General features: G+C 38.2%; 1 protein-coding gene across 14 annotated transcripts in view; it reads left to right on the top strand.

The window, feature by feature from the left end:
* STIL (STIL centriolar assembly protein) overlaps positions 1-25,696 on the top strand; it is a 73,094-nt gene that overhangs the window by 24,611 nt on the left and 22,787 nt on the right. For 13 of the 14 annotated variants that reach the window (XM_027581824.2, XM_027581790.2, XM_027581807.2 and 10 more), the window contains 4 exons: positions 3,565-3,679; positions 4,978-5,916; positions 11,859-12,024; positions 15,319-15,547. In XM_027581824.2, coding sequence (XP_027437625.1) covers positions 3,565-3,679; positions 4,978-5,916; positions 11,859-12,024; positions 15,319-15,547 — 1,449 coding nt within the window. The remainder of the gene's footprint in view (positions 1-3,564; positions 3,680-4,977; positions 5,917-11,858; positions 12,025-15,318; positions 15,548-25,696) is intronic. The other variant, XM_027581798.2, reaches the window with a different exon arrangement.

The raw sequence follows: 25,696 nt of genomic DNA, 5'->3' as shown, positions 1-25,696 counted from the left end.
TATTCCAGCTTTCTCATGTATTCTACTATATGCCAGATAGTGTGCTAAAAGCTGGGGATATGATGGTATTAAAAACAGCTGCAGACATGATTTCTTCCTTCATGGAATTTATAGTCCAGTGATGAAGTGTTGAATGTTCTCCATGTTATTGGGGAGGTCCGCTAATTTAAGTTAGTAATTTGCCAAATATTTAATAACCTCATTTAAATGTTACTTTGGGGTGCTGGTTTATTCTTTGATGCTGTAGGTCTGAAACTATTGTTTTTATAGTAAACTCTGCACCCAACGTGGGGCTCAAATTCAGGACTCTGAGATCAAGAGTTGTATGCTCTACTGACTGAGCCAGCCAGGTGCCCCTAAAACTATTCTTATTTTAACTTGCTCTAGCAGTTAATTTGTCCTTTTCTCAACTTTTTTTTTTTTAAGATTTTATTTATTTATTTGACAGAGAGAGTCACACAGAGAGAGGGAACACAAGCAGGGGGAGTGGGAGAGGGAGAAGCAGGGTTCCCGCAGAGCAGAGAGCCTGATGCGGGGCTTGATCCCAGGACCCTGGGATCATAACCTGAGCTGAAGGCAGACGCTTAACGACTGAGCCACCCAGGCGCCCTCTCAACTTTTTGACTATAACCATAACCTGTCTATGGGCCCCTTGAATACTGTCTGTTTAGTATGTTGCATGAGAAACAGGAGGTATAAAGTTCATTGTAGATTATTGCAATTATTGAGAAAATGGCTTGACTTTTTTTTATAGCATTCATTCATCTGTCCTTAACACTTGATTCTATAGGTGGAAATTAACTATGATACAATTTTAAAATAAATGTCAGCTATACCAACTGTTTATATTCTAGGGCACAACATAATAGTTTTGAGCTCAGTTTATGGTATAAGACATCTGCATTCAAGTCCTGGTTCTAAACATCATTATTCCATCTGTAAAATGGGAATTATGATTGAATCTGTATTAGTTTCTTGTTGTTGCTCTGACAAATTACTGCAAACTTGTTGACTTAGAAACAATACAAATATATTGTCTTCCGGTTTTGGACATCAGAAGTCTGAAATGGTCTTTGAGGCTAAAATCAAAGTGATGATAGGGCTGCATTCCTTCTGGAAGCTTTAGTGTGGAATCCATTTTATTCCCTTTTCCAGCATCTAGAGGCCATTCCTGTTCTGGTGGCCTCTCTATCTTCAAAGCTAGCTTCTGACTTCTGCTTCTATCCTTACATCTCCTCTGACTCTGACCTTTTTGCCTACATCTTATAAAGGCCCTTGTGATTACATTGAGCCTACCTAGATAATCTAGGATAATCTCCACATCTCAAGATCCTTAACTTAATCACATCTACACACTCCCTTTTACCAAATGCAGTAAACATAGTCACAGGTTCTGAAGATTAGAAAGATACTAGAGGTATACTGTCTCCATCTTTGGGCATTTTAAGTTATCCTTGCTATAGGTTAGATCACTGGACAACTATATTCTTATAGCTTTTCAGGAACGCCTTCACTGTCTTTTTAAGTCTTTATTCAAGATTTTATGGAAGAAAAAGCCAGATTAAGGAGACACTTATAACTTCTTTTTTTTTTTAAGATTTTATTTATTTTTGACAGAGAGTATACAAGCAGGGGAAGCAGCAGGCAGAGGGAGAAGGAGAAGCAGGCTTCCCGCTGAGCAGGGAGCCTGTCGTGGGGCTTGATCCCAGGACCCTGGGATCATGACTTGAGCCAAAGGCAGATGCCCAACCATCTGAGCCACCCAGGCACCCTGATTTCTTTAACGTTATTTTTGAAAACTTTGCCAGTTTTCAACTCTGATCAAAGATTTAGTAACAGTCACTTTTATTTTAGTAAAATGTTTGTCTCACCTAAAGAACTGATGTTATACTTACACAACATAAAGTTTTTTTCTTTTTGCTTTGGCTACTACAAAAGCTCAGAAATGAATTCTATTGCTCAATGTCAGAAATTTATGTGTGTGTTTATATATGTTTGTGTTATCATAAGTAAGCATGTAGCAAATATTAATTCCTGGGGCTCCTGTATGGCTCACTTGGTTAAGCGTCTGCCTTTGACTCAGGTCATGATCCTGGGGTCCTGGGATCAAGTCCCACATTGGGCTCCCTGCTCAGTGGGGAGTCTGCTTCTCCCTCACCCTCTGCTTCTCCCCCTGCTTATGTGCTCTTCCTCTCTCTCTCTCTCTCTCTCTCAAATAAATAAATGAATAAAATCTTTTAAAAAAAAATTCTTTGCCACAAACTTGGTTTCAAAAAATGGAACTTTTTTTCTTTTTAAAAGTAATTGAACTTAATTTCTAATTTGACTGCCCAGTTGTTATAGAAACCAAATTTCAGTCAATTCAATATCTGTTTATCTTCTTTTCTGTGAAGTTATATGCAGTTTGGAGGAATTAATGCTGTGCCAGTAGTAGCGATGTGGGATGACGTGATTATGATCCAGCCAAGCTGCTATCTGCTCAGGTGTTTTCATTTGCATCTGGTCTTTGGCAATAGATTTGTGTGGGCCTCTGCTCTGACCTCCTTACTCTAGTCAGGTCACTGGTTCTCTGTCATGTCCATGCTGCACTGAGGCACAGGGGGTATCATAATACTCTCCGTGTCACTTTTGGGTGCTGGGGCTGAGTGCAGACCCTGATGCTTAAACATACCATGCAGACGTTCTGATTGTTTTTTTGCAGCACCATGGCTCAGAAGGAACTCTGTGAGTGTTTGCTTCTCAGACCCATCAGGGTTTAGGATAAAGGTCTCTCAGACCTTCCAAATCTACCTGGGGGTTTCTTTTGTGCTCCCTGCCAGGGAGACAGGATGTTGGACCCTTTCTTAGGGATTCCGTCAGTGTCTGCACTCTTTTAGCTTCCTTCTGGCTTTTCTTTTCTCTTCCCTGAACTCATCCTATTGAGACTTTATCTAGGATGCAAAAAAACCTGATACATATAGTCTTCCAAATTTTAGTCTTAAACTCTCAGCTTTTGAAACTCCATACCAGCACTCAAAATTTTTCTCTGTTCTATTGGGGCAGTCCCCTGTGACACAATGACTACATCTCATTCAGTAGGAGGAGGTACCTCAGTTAATGTCTCAGTTTCCCATCACAGATATAAGTGTATCAGAGTATGTAGTAGTTCCTTATCAAGTTTCCTTTTTAACACAGTGAGTGTATAATGCAGTGAGTGTACAGCTTTATGACCAGTTTATAATTTTTTTATGGCAAGCACTATGCTTTATTTATAACTACGTTCCTCAAAGTGGTTAATCAGAAGATGCTCAGTAACTGTTGATATTTTGTGACTTTAAAAATAACTGGGTTAAACTTCCCATGATCAGGCAAAGGGAGTAGTTTATTAAGCATGAATCTGACTGGACCAGCTTTTCTAGGCAGCTAACACTGGCCTGAAAAACAAAATAATCTGTGGTTGTCAAATACTAAATTAAATGATCCAGATATTGCTGGGGCTTATTAAAGGACTTTATTCAGTTTCAAAAAGGAAGAAAAGGTAAATAGATTACTGAAGACTTTTCTTCACTCCCCTCTATTCTTTAGGTCTTCCCAAAAGTCATCTCCAGGAAAAGTGCCAATAAATGATCATGACTCTGGTGTTGAAGATGAAGATTTTTCTCCAAGACCAATTCCTAGTCCTCATCCTGTGAGTCAGAAGGTATCACTAACATTGTAAAGAACCCACCTATGTGGTTAGAAACCTAAAAATCTCTTCATGTTAAAGCATTCAATAATATTACCTGAAACTTATTTAAGTTTTATCAGAGATATATCTAGGTATGTATCTATATGGTTATATCTGTATATACAGGTACAGGTAACTATTATGTGTTATAGATACAATAATGCATATGCATATACGTGTACATGTTGTAATAAGTACATATAATTATTGCTTCCAGAGAAAACTGAGGCACAGATTGGTTAAGTTGCCTGTCCGGTATTACACAACTAGTAAATAGGAAAGCTGGAATTCAGGAGGTTTGGTTTCAGAACTTGGTGTTTTTAACCCATATAGTCTCAACATTCTGTACCATTGATTGTTATCACCAAATCTGAGAAAAATGATACTTGCTTTTGGAGATTGCTAATAACCCCTGTTATAATTTTTTGATTGCAGGCAACCTGTGGCTTATTGTGGAATTGTCATGCCTTAATTGGACCAATTAGTTGTTAGAAGAAAAAGGAATAGGAAAGATTTTTAAAAATTAATATCAAGGGGCGCCTGGGTGGCTCAGTTGTTAAGCATCTGCCTTCGGCTCAGGTCACGATCCCGGGATCCTGGGATCGAGCCCCGCATTGGGCTCCCTGCTCCGCGGGAAGCCTGCTTCTCCCTCTCCCTCTGCCCCTGCTTGTGTTCCCTCTCTCGCTGTCTCTCTCTGTCAAATAAATAAATAAAATCTTTAAAAATAAATAAATAAATAAAAATTAATATCAAATCATAACCATATTCACCATACAAATATTTAGTTTACTTTTTTCTCCTCTCTTCCAACTTTTAGTTGGTAAAAAGAATAACAATGGAATAATTTCACTTAGTAGAAAAATATTCTGAAATACTTATCAGAAGATCTTTGGTTACTTGGGATGCAGAAACATTATTTGCTACAAGATCTATTGAAGCATTCTGCCAGTGATACATTCTTTGCAGAGAGAGTAAAAAAGTCTATTATAAGACAGTTTTCCATATTGTGTTATGTGATTTAAGCAACATTAAACAGTGTTCCAATAAAAGGAGTTCCATTGTTCAGTGAGTTTGTGAAGGCAGGGACCTTGTTTATTTTACTCACAATTGTATTCCTAGTGCTAGCACGTAGAAGATGCCCAGAAAATATGTGTCAACTGTCTAAAGAATAAATACTTTTTAATAAGTAATTTGATATAATTTGGAAAATATTAGATTAGTGCAACAGCCTAAAAAATACTTTTCCTCTTTCATTTCTTTCCCATTTATAGGTTTCTAAGATCCAACCATCAGTTCCTGAACTTTCCCTTGTGTTGGATGGCAATTTCATAGAATCAAATCCTCTGCCTAAGCCATTGGAAATGGTGAATCATGAAAATCCTTCTTTGTTGATTAACAACTCTGAACACTTGGAGCCATTGCAACCCCAGCTTTACAATGACAAACGCAGTCTAGAAGCTGAAGCTGGAGAGCTTTCCTTGAAAGGGCTACCAAGTCAGTTAACCCAGAGCACTGTTCCTTTGAGACACAGCAAAGGAAGACAGCCATCTAGCTGTAAGAACAGGAACCCGCATATCAGGAACAGTGTTAAACTATCTTCTCTTAATAGGCCATCTTCTGATACAAATGTATACACAGAAGAATATCCTGTAAGATCCTCCACATTTAATTCCAAGCAGTCTTCTCTTGCCTCACGGTCTCACCCACACAATTTTGTTTTTTCATCCCATAATTCAGGAAGACCAGTGGAACTTCAGATATCTACTCCACCACCACCATCTTACTGTCCTACAAATGTTTGTAGTTGTTGTCAGCACCATGGCCACATGCAGTATAGTTCAATAAATTCTTGGCAAGGAATGAATACAGTAGGGTCTATTCAAGACCTCCAGTCTGAAGCCCTTCACAAGCATTCATTATTTCACCCAGGTGGATGTCCAGCTCTGTACCCTGATGCATTCTGTTCTTCAAGTAGTCCTATAGCCTTGAGACCTCAGGGAAACACGGGTGGTTGCTCTCCCCACAGCATTGTAGAACCATCGCCTGTGGCAAGACTACCCTCACATGTGGACTCCTGTAACCCACCACCTTGTGCAGTGTGCATGCACACACCCAAGACTGAGTCAGATAATGGAATGATGGGACTATCTCCAGATGCATATAGATTCCTCACAGAACAAGACAGACAGCTGAAACTGCTTCAGGCACAGGTTTGCGAGCTTTCTTAGTTCTTTTAATTCATGGTATTAATATGGTTTCTTAAAAATAACTGGCAATTCTTCAGTAATTACAGTTTATGGGGTAAAATTGTAGAATATCAAAACTAGAAAAAACCTTGGAAACTGAATTCTAGTTCCTTTTGTTTTACAGATAAGTAAAAAGAATTAGAGAAAATAATTTACGCAATGACACATTGCTAATTAGGAGTAAAACGGGGACTAGAAAGTAAGCCTTCTCTTCTCTGCCTTGTGCATATCCTAATCTACAACATAACTACTTTTTTTTTCATTTGTTACCTCTAACAAGACTATGTAGTTTAGTAAACCTTGGTATAAAACTAAATGTAAAACCTGCACAATGGATTCTGATGCAGCTCTAATTTGTCAACCCTGTAGTATGTTTAGTACTTTTAGCCAGTGTACCTTTAGAGAATAGATCTAGAACCTCTTCTGTATATCTACATTAGACATGTTTCACTCATTTTATTATGAAATGCTTCCTTTCTTCAGGCCTTTGTGGCAGTTTTCAGTCTTTTAGTTATATCATTACACCATTCAGTCTTGTACATTTTTTTTTCCTTTTCTTACTGGTCCCCTTCTTCCACATACCACAAATCCCCTACCTCCGTCCTTCCCCCCGCCCCACAGTATGAATGAAAACAACCTGAAATGTATTCTTCCATGTTTTGTCCATGATCCTGTAACTATGCAAATATATGTATAATGGACATTATATACATGTATGATTTTTTAAAAATCTTTGTTTTGTAAAACTGGAGTCATAGTGTTTGCATTTTGGAAAAACAAAGACAATTTAAAACTTCTGCTTAGGAGCACTTGGATGGCTTGGTCAGTTAAGCTGCATCTGCCTTTAGCTCAGATCATGATCCCAGGGTCCCGAGTTCAAGCCCCATGGTGGACTCCCCGTTCAGCAGGGAATCTGCTTCTCCCTCTCCCTCTACCGTCACTTATGCGCTCGTGCTCTCTCTCTCCCAAATAAATAAGTAAAATCTTTAAAAAAAATTTTTTTAAAGACCACTTCTGCTTAAAAATGCTGTAGATAGGACACCTGAGAAAAATGTAGTTACACTGTTTTTTAGACCTAGTAAATTCTTGGAAATTGTAAAATATGTTTGATTTTTACAAATCCTTATAAATATTTGGCACACATTTTAATGTAGCTAAAGATTTCACATTGAAAAGAAATAGTTCTCATTTATTTCTTGTTTTGTTTTTTAAAAAGGACAGACTAAAAAGATCTTTTAAATAGAAATCTTAGTTACTTGGGATTAAAATGTAAATATAGACTAATGAATACATTATATGCATCATACTTGGAAAATATAAGAAATGTAGAAAATGCTTTAATGATAAATACACATACTATTTTGCTCATGTGAAATTTTTTGAATTTATTTTAGGTACCACCTTATTTACATGTAAAAAAAGTATCTTAACACATTTTGTATTTCTAAGTATATATAGAACTGTCTTAATTCTGTATAGGGTTTTGTTAAAATGATAACAAATTTTTTAATTAGTCTCCTATTCCACAGTTTGAAATTTCTGCTATTGCAAACAGTGCAGCAGTCAACATCCTTGTACTTGGCATTTCCCTGCATGTGTGCATATATCTGTAGCATAGATCCTTAGAAGCAAATTTGTGTAGTCGAAGAGAACACACATTTTAAATGTTCAAAGATAGCCAAACTTGTTCCTGTCCTAATGGAGACTTGTTCCAAGTCTCATTTTTGTGTAGTGGTGAAGGGATTGGGCTCTGGCACCAGCCTCCTAGGGTTCTAGTCCAGTTTCAGTGTAACATAAATTAATGCAATCTTGGACAAATTACTTCACCTCTCAGACTTCTGTTTTCTCATTCACAAAATAAGAATGTACATAAGTGTATGGAGTTCTAAGGATTGAATGAGTTACTAGGGAAAGGTGGCTTAGAATAGTGCCTGGCATATAGTTAGTGCTCGGTACATGTTAACTATTACTGTTTTCATTATCATTACTATTTCAGTTAATGACATCACTTCTCATCCTGTTGCTCAGGCAAAACTCCTGGGTGTCAGAAACCCAGGTTTCACTTTGCAGATGTATCTTGAACTAAACTGTTCCTTAACCATCTTTCCTGCCTTCTCCCTGATTGAAACCATCTTCTCTTACCCAACCATGCTACTTCCAGTACTGTCCCTATTTTTCCTGCAGTTGGAAACACGACAGCCATCTTCTTAACACTCAAGTCAGATCATAGAGCTTCTGCTTAACACTCTCAGTGGTTTTCTTTGCAATTAGAAAATCCAAATTTCTTACCCTGGCCCTTGAAACCTTGTCATTTGGCTCTGTGTGCCTCTTCTAGCTCTTCTCTTGCTGCTGCCTTCCATAGTCACTACACTTCAGTTGCAGGGTGTGCTTTTTGTTCTTCAAAAACATGAACTTGTTTGTTTCCAATTTAGGTTCTTGAGCTTGCCCTCTGCCCAAACCTTCTTTTTTTTTTTTTAAAGATTTTATTTATTTGACAGAGACACAGCGAGAGAGGGAACACAAGCAGGGGGAGTGGGAGGGGGAGAAGCAGGCTTCCCACTGAGCAGGGAGCCCGATGGGATCATGACCTGAGCTGAAGGCAGACACTTAATGACTGAGCCACCCAGGCGCCCCTGCCCAAACCTTCTAATGGCTCGCTCTTTCTCAGCAGTCAGGTCTTAATTATGAATTTTTGGTTTTTGTGTCTCGGGAGCTCTAGGGAGGGAACTTACAAGATTCATCACTGTATTTTTTTAGCACCTTGAATAGTACTTCACTTATAATAATTACTTAATACGTATTTTGTAACTTGAATGAGTGAGAATGGCCACCCAGAAAAGTTGTACCGATTTAATACTCCAAAGTTGTTTTTCCACATCTCCAACATGTGCATATCAAACTATTAAAATTAGTATCAGTCTTATAAAAAGACACTTTTTTAATTTGCACTGTATTGTGTAATCAAGATGGATCATTTTATTATTTATTGGCCATTTATTTTTTCTTTGTGTAAAGTCTGTCATTTACTCATTTTAGGTCCTTTTCTAATTAATTTGTAAGAGCTCATTGTATATAAGGAAATGGGTTTTTTATCATGTACATGTGGTAAGCATTTCTTACAGTTTGTCTTAAATGTTTTTTGTTTTGGGCGCCTGGGTGGCTCAGATGGTTAAGCGTCTGCCTTCGGCTCAGGTCATGATCCCAGGGTCCTGGGATCAGGTCCTGTGTCGGGCTCCCTGCTCCTTGGGAGCCTGCTTCTCCCTCTGCCCCTCTCTCTCTCTCTCTCTGTCTCTCATGAATAAATAAATAAAATCTTAAAAAAAAATGTTTTTTGTTTTAACCATTTGTTTTGTGCAGAATATTCCAATTTAGATGTAATTAGATTTACCGGTCATTTTCTATCTGGGTGTTAATTATGTTTAGAAAAGCCTTCTTCAAGATTATAAAAAATTTATTCTTCACCTTCCCTCCGCCTTCAGGATTATATTTTTGCTTTATTTTGATATATGAGATAAGAGGTTTTTCCTTTTTAATCCTCAGATAGCTGGCCTCATATATTTATTGAATAGTATATCTTTTTGTTATTGACTTGGAAATATTTTTTTTATGGTGTAATGGAAGTATCATATGTTTGTATCTATTTCTGTACTATATTCTCCATTGATTTGCCTGTCCTAGCACCAGTACCATTCAATTAATCACTATAGCTTTATTGAATATTTCCTGTGTGATCTCTCTAAACCTTACTCTTCTCATCTGTAAATTGGGAGCAGTGATTAGTATTATATGTAGATTTGATGGTTAAATGAGTTTATGTATATGTGTATATATAAAGTGGTTAGTGTAGGTCCTGGCTATAGTAAATACTCAAAAAGTTACAATTATTTTGTTTCTTAATCCTTACAGCTACTTTAGTTTTAAGTGATACTGAGGCTCATAGTGGTTAAATAGCTCATCCTAAAAGTTAACAGAGTAGCATTTAAACTTATATCTTCATGATACCAAAATCCACACTGTAAACCACTATAAATACATAAGCCATTTTGTATTATTAATGCAGGTTATATTTCTACTGATCTTAATTATTTTTTGATAATTTATATTTTCCTATATTAGTAAAGTTAATTTGCTGAAATGAATGAGATGAATTGAACACAATAGTGTAATTTTTTTTTTAAGATTTTGTCAGAGAGCGAGAGCACGCCACAAGCAGGGGGAGTGGCAGGCAGAGGCAGAGGGAGAAGCAGGCTCCCTGCTGAGCAATGAGCTGGATGAGGGACTTGATCCCAGGAGACTGGGATCATGACCTGAGCCAAAGGCAAACACTTAACTGACTGAGCCACCCAGGCATCCCCACAATAGTATAATTTATAGGGAATTAGAAAATCACAGTGTTTAAAAAGGGAGGCTCTTCTACTCCTAAGTATATACCCAAGAGAAATGAAAAAAATATGCTCACATAAAAACTTGTACACAAATGTTCATAGCAACTTATCTCTAAATAGCCAAAAGTGAAAACAGTCCAATATCCATGAACTGATGAATGGGTAAACACAATGTGATGTATCCAACAACACAGATGAACTTTGAAAATGTTACGCTGAGTGAAAGAAGCAAGATACAGAGCCACATATTGTGTGGTTTTATTTATGTAAAATGTCCAGAATAGGCAAATCTGTAGAGACAGAAAGTAGATTAGTGGTTGCCAGAGGGCTGGGTGAGGGCAATGGAGAGTGACCACTAGTGGGTACAGGTTTTTTCAGGGGATTAATGAAAATGTTCTAGAATTAGATGGTGGTGATGGTTGCAAACTTTGTGGTGAATTTAATAAAAACCACTGACTTGTATACTTTAAAGGGATGAATTTTATGATATGTGAGTTATATTTCAGTTTCAAAAGGAGCAGGGGAAACTTTTGGTGTTTGAACCTCAGCTTTGCTACTTGTTAGTTACATGACCTGGGCAAGTAACTTTAATTTCTCAAGTTTTCTTATCTGTAAAGTGTGTTTAATAGTAGTAGATTCTTTATGGGGTGGATTATAATAATCATGCATAAAAGCTTTTATTGTAGTGTCTTATAAAACAGGAAGCATTCAGTATGTGTTTGCTACTGTTACTAATAATTCCCAGTTTTAGCATGGCCAAACCTGGGGTATTCTGATTAACCTTTATAAGAAGAACCTTGTGTAAAAATGTTCACTATTTGGTAAAGAGTTAGAATATAGCTCCTAATTTTGATTTGTAAGTGGAATTGGAATGAAATACTGATAAGAAGTGTTAATATTCAGGCTTTTTTACACAAGTGTCCATTTATGAATGCCAGTTTAAATACCTTTATGTTTTCACTTTTAAATTTACACTTAGCCATGGGGCACCTGGCTGGCTCAGTCAGTAGAACATGCAACTCTTGATCTCAGCATTCTAAGTTAGAGCCCTGTGTCGGGCATAGAGTTTACTTTAATAAATAAATAAATAAATAAAATTTACACTTAGCCTACTTAAGTGCTTCTTAATAATGAAGGATAGTGATTTCTGCATTGAATAAGTTTTATGGTATGATCTAACTGAATTGTGAGAAAATAGAGTTAAAAGTTATTTATAATTGGGGCCTTTGTAATTCATTTTTATTTTATTTTATTTTTTAAGATTTTATTTATTTATTTGACAGAGGGAGACATAGTGAGAGCAGAAACACAAGCAGGGGGAGTGGGAGAGGGAGAAGCAGGCTTCCCGCAGAGCAGGGAGCCCAATGTGGGGCTCGATCCCAGGACCCTGGGATCATGACCTGAGCCGAAGGCAGACGCTTAACGACTGAGCCACCCAGGCGCCCTGTAATTCATTTTTAAACTCCACCGCCAATTTGATTACTTCACTGCCAGTTTAAAATATGTTTTTAATTGATATAGATTCAGCGTTTATTGGAAGCACAGTCTCTGCAGCCCTGCTCCCCCAAGACAACCTCTGCTGAAGACACGGTGCAAGCTGCGAGACAAATGGAGCTGGTTTCCATGGAAGCACAGTCTTCCCCTGGCTTGCATATGAGAAAAAGTGTAAGCATTGCTGTGAGCACAGGTAATTTCATTTTTTTTTATTTGTAAGGAATTTTTAAAAAATGCTTTTCAAATCACTTAAAATTTTTACATTGAAATTGGTACATGGTACAAACAGAACCAAAGCCAAGGTGAAGAGAGTATCACTTACTTAAGTCTTTGTAATTTTACTTTTTATGAAGGAGAACTATATCTGAAAACAAATGGGAGACCACGTGACATCATACATTATTTTTGCTTCTTTCCTGGACTGGACCCAATTCTTATAAGAAAAGTCATCTGTGGGCGCCTGGGTGGCTCAGTTGGTTAAGCCACTGCCTTCGGCTCAGGTCATGATCCTGGAGTCCCGGGATCGAGTCCCGCATCGGGCTCCCTGCTCAGTGGGGAGTCTGCTTCTCCCTCTGACCCTCTTCCCTCTCGTGCTATCTCTCATTCTCTCTCTCAAATAAATAAAATCTTTAAAAAAAAAAAAAAAAAAAGAAAAGTCATCTGTGGTTTGAGGGATCAGGGAAGGTTTGTTTCATCTATGCAGTGGTATTGATTCTGGGCCTTAAAGGGTATGTAGGGTTTTCGTAGGTGGAGTGGAGAGATGGCAGAACAGGATGGGTAGAGAAAATAGTGGGGGCACAGTGAGAAAACACAGGGCTCTGAATTGTCTAGTACTGTCCTATTTTATGGAGAACCTTTATTACATCTTTCGAAAAGGAGTCTCTCCTTTATTCAGTAAGCACTATTGAAGGCCTTTTTGAAAAATCAGTTAATAATGTAAATGACATATATTTTTTTACATGTTTGCTCACCACCAGACCATGAGATCTTTAAGAATGTCCCCAAGATCTAGCAAGATGCCTAGTACATAAGGTGATGGTGGTAAGAATGAAGAGAAAGAGTTGTGTAGGGTGTTAAGATTTGGTAACTAATTGGATATGGCAATTGGAAGAGGTAGGATTCTAAAGTTACTGGTTTGGATCCCGGAACAGAAATAGGATATTAGTGGAAAAATCAGTGAAATCCAAATAAAGTCTGGAGATTTAGTTAATTGTAATGCACTAATATTGGTTTCTTAATTTTGAAAAATGTGCCACGGTAATGTAAGATGTTAACATCAGGTCAAACTGGTGAGTATACAGTATACTCTGTATTATCTTCTCTATAAATCTAGAATTATTCTAATATTAAAAGTTTATTAAAAATGAAAATAAAAGTTACTCCAGGATTTTCAGCTTAGATGACCTAGGGAAGACAAGTTAGAAAAGCAAAAGAGAGAGGATGAGTTCGGTCTAAATATCTATTGCATTTGAGCTGCTTTGGGAAATGAAGATGGTGATACCCAAACATTTGATGAGTGGAGATGGGTTGATGACCTAAGATTTGTAGAAGTAACAGATGAAGATTTGAGCCTGGAGAATAAAGATTTGAGAGGGAGCAAAAGAAGGAAGGCAGATTTCTATATTCTGTCTCTGAACCCATTTGTTAACTGTCCACGTAGAGGGGAGGAAGAACCTCTTGTACATTTATAAGTCAGATATTACTGAGTATTAGTCAAGATTCTTTGGCTGCAAGTAATGTAAACCACTTTGAAATAATTTAAGTAAGGAAGGGGAATTTAGTGGAAGGATATGAGGTGGTTTCATGAAAACCAAGGCCAAGAGTGGGGCTGACTTCAAGAAAAAACTGGAACTAGAAACTGGAATACCATTAGGACTGTCCAGCTATATGGCTGTTTTAGTCAGTTTTTCTACTCAGTTTTTTCTAGCTCACCCAAAGCTCCAAAGTGTATGTGTTACACAGTTTTAGCCATGTACACAAACCAGGTTACTCTCCTTTAGTCTTGTTTCAAATTGCAGAGAACCTGAATGGCTTAGTTTGGATTAGGGTTTAATCCCTGGTTCAGTGGTAAGGGGGTTGAGAAGCATGTAATAGGGACATATCTGCTGGAGTCTCACCTTTGTTAATTGCGGGGGTGACAGTTCCCAGAGGAAGTTTGTATGTGGTAAAGGGGTAGTGGACAAGGAGCTGTGGGTATTGTGAGCTAACCAAACATACATACCAAACATACCAAGAAAGTGCAGTTTCCTCCTATAAACTCTGTACTTTTACTGTATTATACTTGGTTCTCTCTGTATCTGTTCCTAGACTATAAGCTTTTGGGATCTCAAACGCTGCCTTATTCCACGGTTGTAACTCATTAGCTAACATGATGCCTGAATCATAATGTGTGTGAATAAAAGATAATTGAATGAAGTCATTTACATGTTTAAACTGATACTCTAAAATTATTTTGAAACCTCATAGATTCATATTCAGTTATTCAACTTGGATGACCTGGGGTGGTTATTACTTATATGCAGAAAAAAGTATTCTTAATAATTGTTAGAACTAAATGGCTTTTAAAAGCATGTTTATTCTATAGTGATACTTAATTTCCTGAAGGTATGTATTGGTAAATATTCCAGAAGAGTAGTAGCACTTACATAACTTTTTCATAATTATCCTTTCTTTTTTTTAAGATTTATTTATTTATTTGAGAGAGCGAGCATGTGCATGTGAGCTTTGGGGGGCGGGGCACAGAGGGAGAGGGAGAGAGTCTCAAGCAGACTTCTCACTACTCTGAGTAAGGTGCCTGTCATGGGGCTTCATCTCATGACCCCGAGATCATGACCTGAGCCAAAACCAAGAGTTGGATGCTAAATCGACTGAGCCACCCAGGGGCCCCAAACATTTGATTTTTAAATACTTGCCTGATACTACATATGTCTGATAGGTCCCTGAATATTCTCATAAATATTGTAAAGATAGAAATCAGAATGCCTAGGGACTCGTTATATGTTTTCCCTTGTTTTTCAGAGCAGCAGTTTTCTGTACACACACGTACACCCTAAATTGTATTCAGAACCTTTATATGTGAAACGCGTCATTTGAGAGCTACACCTCTTGAAGAGACAGGTCCCAGAATGTCCCCTGTTCCTTTTGTCCCAGGTTGTTTATTGTTGTTTTTTCTTTTTTAAGTAGGCTCCACGCCCAGGGTGGAGTGCAATGTGCTTGAACTCACAACTCTCAGATCAAGATCTAAGCTGAAACCAAGGGTCAGACACAACTGACTGAGCCACCCAGGCACCCCCCCCCCCCACTTTGTACACCAGTTTTCTGTCTTTTCACCTTACCTCTTTATGGCATTTCTGAGAAGATATAATCTGAAAACATTCTAGGTAATTGTGTTAACACAATACGGTTAGTCTTACTTAGAGGTTTGTCAGAGGATTATTTTTATGGTAGAATATTTGTTTCAGTATCTGGTTAATCATTTAACCTCCAGGTGCCAGCTTGTTTTGGAATGCAGCAGGCGATGATCAAGAGCCTGAATCTCAGCAGAGGCAAGATGATACCAAGATTTCCAGTGAGGACATGAATTTTTCTGTTGATATTAATAATGAAGTCTCAAGTCCTCCAGGTAGCGCATCTTCATTAAAAGCAGTTGATATTCCCAGCTTTGAAGAAAGCAACATTGCTGTGGAAGAGTTTAATCAACCACTTTCTGTATCCAAGTAAGGTGTCTTTGATTCAAAATTCATCCTCGTTTTTTTCTTTTTAAATTCTAATATTCTTTTGGTGTTTTAACTCAGAAACTGTTTTGTAAATGGTGTTTTCAGTAGTGTCTTTCCTGATATGGTTCTTATGTAACTGACGATTCTGGCCCTTCTAGAACTGTTCCCAGATGTCAGTCATTGGATGTGTTACAGTCTAGCTGAATCAGAACATCTGAAGAAAATTTCAGACATACATATGCTTAAGCCTCACTGTAGAGATTCTGATAACTAGTCCCCAGATGGAGATGGGGCCCTAAATTTTGTAAATTTTTAAATATTGTGCATATTGCAATTATATGTATATAAGAATTTATTTCTGAGATTTACTTCAAAGTAACCTGGTGAGAAAAAATAGCTGGTGGGAGATGAAATGGTTAGAGGGGTAATTGGAGTAAGATTGATTGTAAGTACATAATTTTTTTTAAAGATTTATTCATTTTAGAGAGTTGTGTGTGAGCGAGGCAGGAGATGGGGGGAGGCTTGGGGTAGAGAGAGAGAGAGAGAGAGAATCCCAAGAAGACTCCGTGGTGAATGCGGAGTCCTAAATGGGGCTCGATTCTAGGACCCTGAGATCATGACCTGAACCGAGATCAAGAGTTCCCTGCTCAACTGACTGAGCCACCCAGGTGCCCCCTGGGAGTAGGTAATTTTTAAAACTGTATAATGATTTGTTATACTGTTCTTTCCTGTGTTTGAAATTTTTCATTAAGTTGGTTTTTTTTTTTTTTTGTATTAAACAAGGATTTCAAAGTAATTTAGATCTTCAGGAAATTAGGAAAGAAATTCAAATATCTTTGAGCTTCTGATAAGTCCTGCCACAGAACTAGGCCTTAGAGATTAAGCAGTAGGTTAGGAAAAGCTGCTAACTTCTTCGAGTTTCCATGACTTGCAGAGACAAACAATGACCATAAAAGTAACAAGTAATTTAATTTCATATAATGACAACTCCTGTGAAGAAAATAAACCGGGGTGATCAAGTGGAGTGTAACTGGGATGGTGGCATGGGAGTGAGGGATATATTAAGTAGGGGATGGTAAAGGAAGCCTTCCCTGAGCTGGTAACATTTGAGCAGTGACTAGAATGATAAGGAGCCAGCTCTGAGAACATCTGAAGAGTGTTCCTGGTAGAAGAAATGGCAGGTATAGATCCTGAGGTGTGCGGGAACTTGACAGTTCAGGAAACAATTAGGAAAACCATTGTGGCTAGACACAGTGACAGGGAGGGATGGAAGGAGGCAGAGGGAAGAGGGGGGTGGGGGAGGGGGGAGAGAGAGAGAGAAAGCGTTCAAGAGAGCATGCTTATAGGAAATGGGGTCAGGGATATAGGCAGGAGCCAAATTATGTGGGGGCTTTGTAGGATGTAGAAAGGAGCTTTGAATTTATTCTGTGCTCATTAAATCCAGGGAGGATTTTAGACAAAAGAGTGGTATCTGATTTTTCATTTTTTAAATAGCTGTTCTGTGGCAAATGAACTAAAGAAGTTTAGAGTGGAAGTAGGGAAACTGGTTAGTATAGTAAAAACCACCCCAAGTGAGATGAAGGAGCTTGGACTTGTGGAAGTGCTAGAAGGAATCAGGTGCAGAATAAATAGTATAAATTTGAAGACAGAAGAATGATGTAGGTGTAAAACACCATATATAACAGTTAAAAGAGGTGAATTTGGTGGTGGGATGGCATGGGGCAGACAACTGATTATTTTTTTTAAGTTATAAGCCTTGTGATAATATTTGACTTTTTTTTTTTGCTTGATACTTTCTAGGTACATTTTATTTTTATTTATTTTTAAATTTAAATTTTAGGTAGGTTTTTTTTAATTTATTTATTAGAGAGAGAGAGAAAAAGCACAAGCAGGGGGAGCAGCAGGCAGAGGGGGAAGCAGGCTCCCCGCTGAGCAAGGAGCCCTATGTGGGACTCGATTCCAGGACCCGGGGATCATGACCTGAGCCGAAGGCAGACGCTTAACGGACTGAGCCACCCAGGCGTCCCTAAATTTAGGCAGTTAACATACAATGCAATATTGGTTTCTGGAGTAGAATTCAGTGATTCATCACTTACATACAACACCCAGTGCTCATCACAAGTGCCCTCCTTAATACCCATCACCCATCTAGCCCATCCCTCACCCACATCCCTCATCAACCCTCACTTTGTTCTCTGTTGTTAAGAGTCTCTTATGGCTTATTTCCCTCTCTCTTTTTTTTTTCTTTTTCCCCCTTCCCATATATTCTTCTGTTTTCTTTCTTAAATTACACTTATGAGTGGTATTTGCCTTTCTCTGACTGACTTATTTCACTTAACATAATACACTCTAGCTCCATCTGTCGTTGCAAGTGGCAAGATTTCATTCTTTTTGATGGCTCAGTAATATTCCTGTGTGTGTGTGTGTGTGTGTGTACACACCACATCTTTGTCCATTCATCAGTCAATATCCATAGTTTGGCTATTGTTGATAATGCTGCTGTAAATGTAAACACTGGGGTGCATGTACCCCTTTGATCTGTATTTTTGTATCCTTTGGGTGAATACCTAGTAATGTAATTGCTTGATCATAGGGTAGTTCGATTTTTAACATTTTGAAGAACCTCCATACTGTTCTCCAGAGTGGCTGTACCAGTTTGCATTCCCACCAACAGTGCAAGAGGGTTCCTCTTTCTTCACATCCTTGCCAATACCTGTTGTTTCTTGTGTTGTTAATTTTAGCCATTCTGACAGTTGTGAGGTGGTATCTCATCCTGGTTTTGATTTGTATTTCCCTGATGATGAGTATTGTTGAGCATCTTTTCATGTGTCTTTAGCCATCTGGATGTCTTTTTTTTTTTTTTTTTAATATTTTATTTATTTATTTGACAGAGACACAGCGAGAGAGGGAACACAAGCAGGGGGAGAAGGAGAGGGAGAAGCAGGCTTCCCTCTGAGCAGGGAGCCTGATGCAGGGCTCCATCCCAGGACCCTGGGATCATGACCTGAGCTGAAGGCAAACGCTTAACGACTGAGCCACCCAGGCGCCCCATCTGGATGTCTTTTTTGGAACAGTGTCTGTTCATGTCTTCTGCCCATTTCTTAACTGGGTTATTTGTTTTTTGGGTGTTGAGTTTGATAAGTTCTTTGTAGATTTTGGATGCTAACCCTTTATCAGATATGTCATCTGCAAATATCTTCTCCCATTCCGTAGGCTGCCTTTTAGTTTTGTTGATTGTTTCCTTCACTGTGCAGGAGCTTTTTATCTTGATGAAGTCCTAATAGTTCATTTTTGCTTTTGTTTCTCTTGCCTGTGGTGACGTGTCTAGTAAGAAGTTGCTATGGCTGAGGTCAAAGAGGTTTCTGCCTGTGTTCTCCTCTAAGATTTTAATGGTTTCCTGTCCCACATTTAGATCTTTCATCCATCTTGAATTTATTTTTTTGTGTATGGTATAAGAAAGTGGTCCAGTTTCATTCTTCTGCATGTTGCAATCCAGTTTTCCCAACACCATTTGTTGAAGAGACTGTCTTTTCCATCAGATAGTCTTTCCTGCTTTTTCAAAGATTAGTTCATCATATAGTTGTGGGTCCATTTCTGGGTTCTCTATTCTGTTCCACTGATGTATGTGTCTCTTTTTGTGCCAGTACCATACTGTCTTGGTGATGACAGCTTTGTAATAGAGCTTGAAATCCGGAATCGTGGTGCCTCCAGTTCTGTTTTTCAGAATTGCTTTGGCTATTCGGGGTCTGTTGTGGTTCCATACAGATTTTAGGATTATTTGGTCTAGCTCTGTGAAAAATATTGGTGGTATTTTGATGGGGATTGCATTAAATGTGTAGATTGCTCTGGGTAGTATAGACATTTTAACAATGTTTGTTCTTCTAATCCATGAGCATGGAATGCTTTTCTATTTGTGTCCTCTAATATATGTCATTTTAAATTACTCTGATTACCATAATAAAAACAATAAACATGTTCCTCCAGAAGACTAGAAAACTAGAAACATTTATCTCCTTTGCTCAGTATAGTTTGTTTTAATTATACAATTAAATTCTTATAGTATGTACCACAGTGTATTAAAAAAGGTATGTAAATATGTCTCCCCCATTAAATTGAATTCCTATAGGGCAGGGATCATATTCATTTCTGTATCTTTTTTTTTTTTAAGATTTTATTTATTTGAGAGAGAGAACGTGAGAGACAGAGCACTAGCAGAGGGGGAGGAGCAGAGGGAGAAGCAGACTCCCTGCTGAACAGGGAGCCCAATACAGGGTTCGATCCCAGGACTCTGAGATCATGACCTGAGCTGAAGGCAGACGCTTAACCAACTGAACCATCCAGGCACCTCGATTTCTGTATCTTTAGAACTTGACCCCATGTTACCTATTTCGTATGAGTTCAATGATAGGAAGAGCAATTTAAGGTGAGCCCCAGAATAAGTCCACATTTTATTTGGAATAATTATAGAAACTGAGAAAAAGGGTGCCTGGCTGGCTCAGTCGGAAGAGCATGTTACTCTTGATCTCGGGGTTGTGAATTTGAGCCCCATGTTGAGTGTAGAGATTACTTAAATAAAATAAAATAAATAAATAAATAAATAACTTAAAAAATAACTGAGAACCAAGAGGAACTAACAATGGTTATCCTTATTTATCCTCCTTGACTTCTGTAAACTGTAGACTAATTTCTAGAATTATGGGGTTTCCCCCTGAAACAGTTTCTAAGTCAGAGCTTATACATCTCCAATCCATTGTGGTTTTTAACTTGAGAAACCTATCTGAGTTCATTGGAAGAAGGTGGTTAATTGCTTTTTCAGGGTAGCTAATCAGCTCTATTGATTCCAACACATAACTAGATGTAAATCTGATCTTCAGCATAATGTATTGATGTGGATTAAATACTGTCTTCGTTGTTGTCTGTAGTGGTTTTGGTGCTTCTTATAGGATTCTTCCCAGATATGTGGTCTGATTCATGCTGTGCTTCCCACTGCTAAGTGTTCATACATGGCACCTAGCCACCTGGGTTCCCTGTCCTCCTTGGACAGTCTTCCTGAATCTTTTTTCTGATGTTAAAGTAGTCTGTGAGGGATAAATTTATTTGCCTCAAAGCATAATTGGTAACTGAAAACTTTTTCCCAGTGACGAGCAGTGGTATGTGGTATTTATAGAGACTTTCATTTGAAAAAATCCTATTTTTCTTTAGAAGTCATACTTTGGACATACCTACTAATACTTGTCATATTAGAATCATCTTTTAAAATTTTGTTTTGGAGTGCCTGGCCGGCTAAGTCGGTAGAGCATGTGACTCTTGATCTCACAGCTGTAAATTCAAGCCCCACATTGGGTGTAGAGATAACTTAATAATAAGATCTTTTTAAAATATATATAAATAAAATTTTGTTTTAATCTTAAATCTTTTGAGGTTAGAATCTTTAATGTTTTGGTTCTTTTATTTTTCTTTTGTTTTGGCTTCCTAGGTTAAACACCAAAACTGACATTTTAAAATTCTTGAAAATGCAGTATAGCTGAGTGATTATGATTAAGATGATGGGCTCTGATGCTAGACTGCCTGGGTTTGAATCACAGCACTGTGACCATAGGCAGATTTCATAATTCATGGATGACTTGGTTTTCTCATCTGTAAATGGGGACAATAAAAGCACCTATCTCAGGATTGTTGTAAGGGTTAATTAAGTTAGTTAATATTATGTCAAGCACTTAGTACCTAATTACTGTTATCATTTAGCTAAAGATGGAGAAAGGCAAACTCAGTAACTGACACAGATTCTCCTTATTTTTTTTTTCTGACTCTCCTTATAAACAAAGTGTTCTGCAAATGTTTGGGTGATAAAAATCCTGCTCAGTACAAATAATCTCCCAAAAAGCCATAAAATCTCTATAAAGACTAGATTTCTGCTTCTCCATTTGAGAGTTTTGGTGTTTTCATTAAAGTGACATTAGTTGACATGGTTGAAGATAAAGGTTCAATTTGATGTTTGGGGAACAAGGGGAAAGCAACAAGAGATGAAGAGAACTAACAATTATGATTCACCCACTATGTGTGTCTGGTACTATGCTAAGCATTTTGTATCTCCTTTAATCCTGTCACAGTTTTTTCAACCCAGGGAAGTGGATATCATTTTTCCCTTTTCATGGATGAGGAAATCAAGGCCCGAAGAGATTAAAAAATTTGCCCAAAACATGATGAACACACAAATAACTGTATTATAAATGAGAATATATGTGACATAAGAGATAAAGGGAAGTGCTAGTGGGAGTTAAAAGAAGTAAGAGAACATATCCAGTTAGGGTTTTAGAGGAAGCAGACTTTAAAAAAAATTTTTTTAAAGATTTTATTTATTTGTCAGAGAGAGAGAGAGAGGACACAAGCAGGGGGAACGGCAGGCAGAGGGAGAAGCAGATTCCCCACTAAGCAGGGAGCCCGATGGCAGGACTCGATCCCAGGACCCTGGGATCATGACTTGATCCAAAGGCACACTCAACTGACGGAGCCATACAGGCGTCCCAGGAAGCAGATTTTTAAAATGACCCTTGGAGGGGCACCTGGGTGGCTCAGTTGGTTGAGTGTCTGCCTTCAGCTCAGGTCATAATCTCAAGGTCCTGGGATCAAGCCCCGTGTGGAGCTCCCTGCTCAGCGGGGAGTCTGCTTCTCCCTCTCCCTCTCCTTCTGCCCCTCCCCTCACTGCTTGTGATTGCTCTCTCTCCCTCTCAGATAAATGAATCTTTAAAAATAAAATAAAATGACCCTTCGAGGGTGGATAGTTTGACAGGACTGTGCCAGTTTAGATGCATTAGAGCAGTAATCCACAAGTCCATGGCATTTGAAAATACAGATAGATATCCGTGCCCTTTACAAGTTCAGCATCTCTGAAGTGTGAGGTCCAAACAGTTGTATTTTTTTAAAAAAACTTTATAAGTGATATTGCTGTGCTGCCAGGATTAAGAATGACTGCATTGTATACTGAAAATACATGGGCTGAATTCAGAATATTATTAGTAACCTAGTTTGTTCAGAATATAAAGTAAAACAGTGGGCATTGTAAGAAATTGGCTGAAAAGCCAAATTGGCTACCAAATTTTGGAGAGCTTTGGTTGGCAGAATAAGGAATTGTGTTTGTTTTAATACATCATTTAAGGTTTTTGTTTGTTTTGTTGTTTTGGTAAAAAATACATAACATAAAATTTACCATCGTAATGATGTTTAAAGGTATAGTTTGATAGTGTTACGTATATTTACATTGTTGTAAAACAGATCTTCAGACCTTTTTCATCTTGTAAATCTGAAATTCTGTACCCATTAAAGAACAACTCCCCTTTCTCCTCCCTCCTCAGCCCCGGTAATCATCATTCTACTTTCTGTTTCTCTGAATTTGACTTCTTTAGATATTTCATATAAGTAGAATCATACAGTTATAGAATGTGACAGGATTTCCTTTCTAAAACTGAATATTATTCCATTGTATGTATATACCACATTTTGTTTATCCATTCATCCATCAATGAACATTTGGGTTACTTCTACCTGTTGGCTATTGTGAATAATGGTGCTGTGAATATGGGTGTGTATCTCCTTAAGACCCTGCTTTTGGTCCTCTTGGATATATACCCAGAAGTGGGATTGCTGGATCACAGGGTAGTTGTACTTTTAACTTTTTGAGGAACCTCCGTACTGTTTTCCATAGTAGATTCAATCGTTTTTTTAAAGATTTTTATTTATTTATTTGAGAGAGAGAATGAGATAGCACGAGAGGGAAGAGGGTTAGAGGGAGAAGCAGACTCCCTGCTGAGCAGGGAGCCCAATGTGGGACTCATTCCCGGGACTACAGGATCATGACCTGAGCCGAAGGCAGTCACTTAACCAACTGAGCCACCCAGGCGCCCTAGATTCAATCATTTTATAGTCCCACCAACAGTAAAAGCGTTTTGTTTGCCAACACTTATTATTTTCTGGGGTTTTTTATAGTAGCAGTTTTAACAGGTGTGAGGTGATGTAGCTCATTGTTTTTGATTTGCATTTTTCTCTCTGTTACTGATGTTGAGCATTTGTTCATATACCTGTTGGCCATTTTATATCACCTTTGGAAAGAAATGTCCTTTGCCTATTTTAATTAGGTATTTTGATTTTTTTGTTGTTGAGTTGAAGTTCTTTATATATTTTAGATATTAACCCCTCATCAGATGCATAATTTGCAAATATTTCTTCCACTTAAGGTTTTTATTTATTTATTTTTAAATTAACATATAATGTATTATTTGTTTCAGGGGTACAGGTCTGTGATTCATCAGTCTTACACAATTCATAGTGCTCATCATAATACCTACCCTCCCCAATGTTCATCACCCAGCCACCCCATCCCTCCCACCCGCAACACTCAGTTTGTTTCCTGAGATTAAGAGTCTCTTATGGTTTGTCTCCCTCTCCGGTTTCATCTTGTTTCATTTTTTCCCTTCCTTCCCCTATGATCCTCCATCTTGTTTCTCAAATTCCTCATATCAGTGAGATCATATGATACTTGTCTTTCTCTGGTTGACTTATTTTGCTTAGCATAATACCCTCTAGTTCTATCCATTTCATTGCAAATGGCAAGATTTCAATTTTTGATGGCTGCATAATATTCCATTGTGTGTGTGTGTGTGTGTGTGTGTGTGTGTGTGTGTGTGTGTGTGTATACACCACATCTTTTTTTTTTTTTAAGATTTTATTTGACAGAGAGACACAGTGAGAGAGGGAACACAAGCAGGGGGAGTGGGAGAGGGAAAAGCAGGCTTCCTGCGGAGCAGGGAGCCCTATGCGGGTTTTGATCCCAGGACTCTGGGATCATGACCTGAGCTGAAGGCAGCCGCTTAACGACTGAGCCACCCAGGCGCCCCAATATACCACATCTTCTTTATCCATTCATCTGTTGACGGACATCTAGGCTCGTTCCATAGTTTGGCTATTGTGGACATTGCTGCTATAAACATTGGGGTGCACGTGTCCCTTTGGATCACTACATTTGTATCTTTGGGGTAAATACCCAGTAGTGCAATTGTTGGGTCATAGGGTAGCTCTATTTTCAACTTTTTGAGGAACCTCCATACTGTTTTCCAGAGTGGCTGTGCCAGCTTGCATTCCCACCAACAGTTGGCTTAGGGATTCCGTCAGTGTCTGCACTCTCATCCTGGTTTTGATTTGTATTTCCCTTCAGGGGATTAGATATCTGGCCATTTGGATATCTTTGCAGAAATGTCTGTTCATGTCTTCTGCCCATTTCTTGATTGGATTATTTGTTCTTTGGGTGTTGAGTTTGATAAGTTCTTTATAGATTATCTGATATGTCATTTGCAAATATCTTCTTCCATTCTGTCGGTTGTCTTTTGGTTTTGCTGACTGTTTCCTTTGCTGTGCAAAAGCTTTTTATCTTGATGAAGTACCAAGAGTTCATTTTTGCCCTTGCTGCCCTTGCCTTTGGCGATGTTTCTAGGAAGAAGCTGCTGCAGCTGAGGTCGAAGAGGTTGCTGCCTGTGCTCTCCTCAAGGATTTTGATGGATTCCTGTCTCACATTTAGGTCTTTCATCCATTTTGAGTCTATTTTTGTGTGTGGTGTAAGGAAGTGGTCCAGTTTCATTCTTCTGCATGTGGCTGTCCAATTTTCCCAACACCCATTTGTTGCAGAGACTGTCTTTTTTCCATTGGACATTCTTTCCTGCTTTGTCTCCACTTAAGGTTTTTAAACAGGTACTTTTTCTCTGTGTATAAGACATCTGGGTGGCTCAGTTGGTTAAGTGTCTGCCTGCAGCTCAGGTCATGGTCCCAGGGTCCTGGGATGGAGTCCCACTTCCGGCTCAGTGCTCAGTGGGGAGCCTGCTTCTTCCTTCTTCCTCTGCCTGCTGCTCCCCCCGCTGCCTGTGTTCCCTCTCTCTCTGTCAAATAAATAAATAAAATCTTAAAAAAAAAAAAAGATTTAATGTAACACTGTGTGTCAGTTATACTCAAAAAAAAATTTTTTTAAGATTTAATTCTTGGTATTTAAGTATACCAAATTTGGATACTAAAGGAAATTATACAACATAATTTCACTGAAGTTCTCTTGAGTTTAGGATAAATTCACTGGGGTCTTTACTGATTTAAGTGCAGTTTCCTCTTAAG

Source organism: Zalophus californianus, chromosome 4, assembly GCF_009762305.2.
Source record: "Zalophus californianus isolate mZalCal1 chromosome 4, mZalCal1.pri.v2, whole genome shotgun sequence".
Classification (NCBI taxonomy): domain Eukaryota; kingdom Metazoa; phylum Chordata; class Mammalia; order Carnivora; family Otariidae; genus Zalophus; species Zalophus californianus.
The sequence above is the reverse complement of the archived record's forward strand: the minus strand, read 5'-3'. Positions and strand labels throughout refer to the sequence as shown.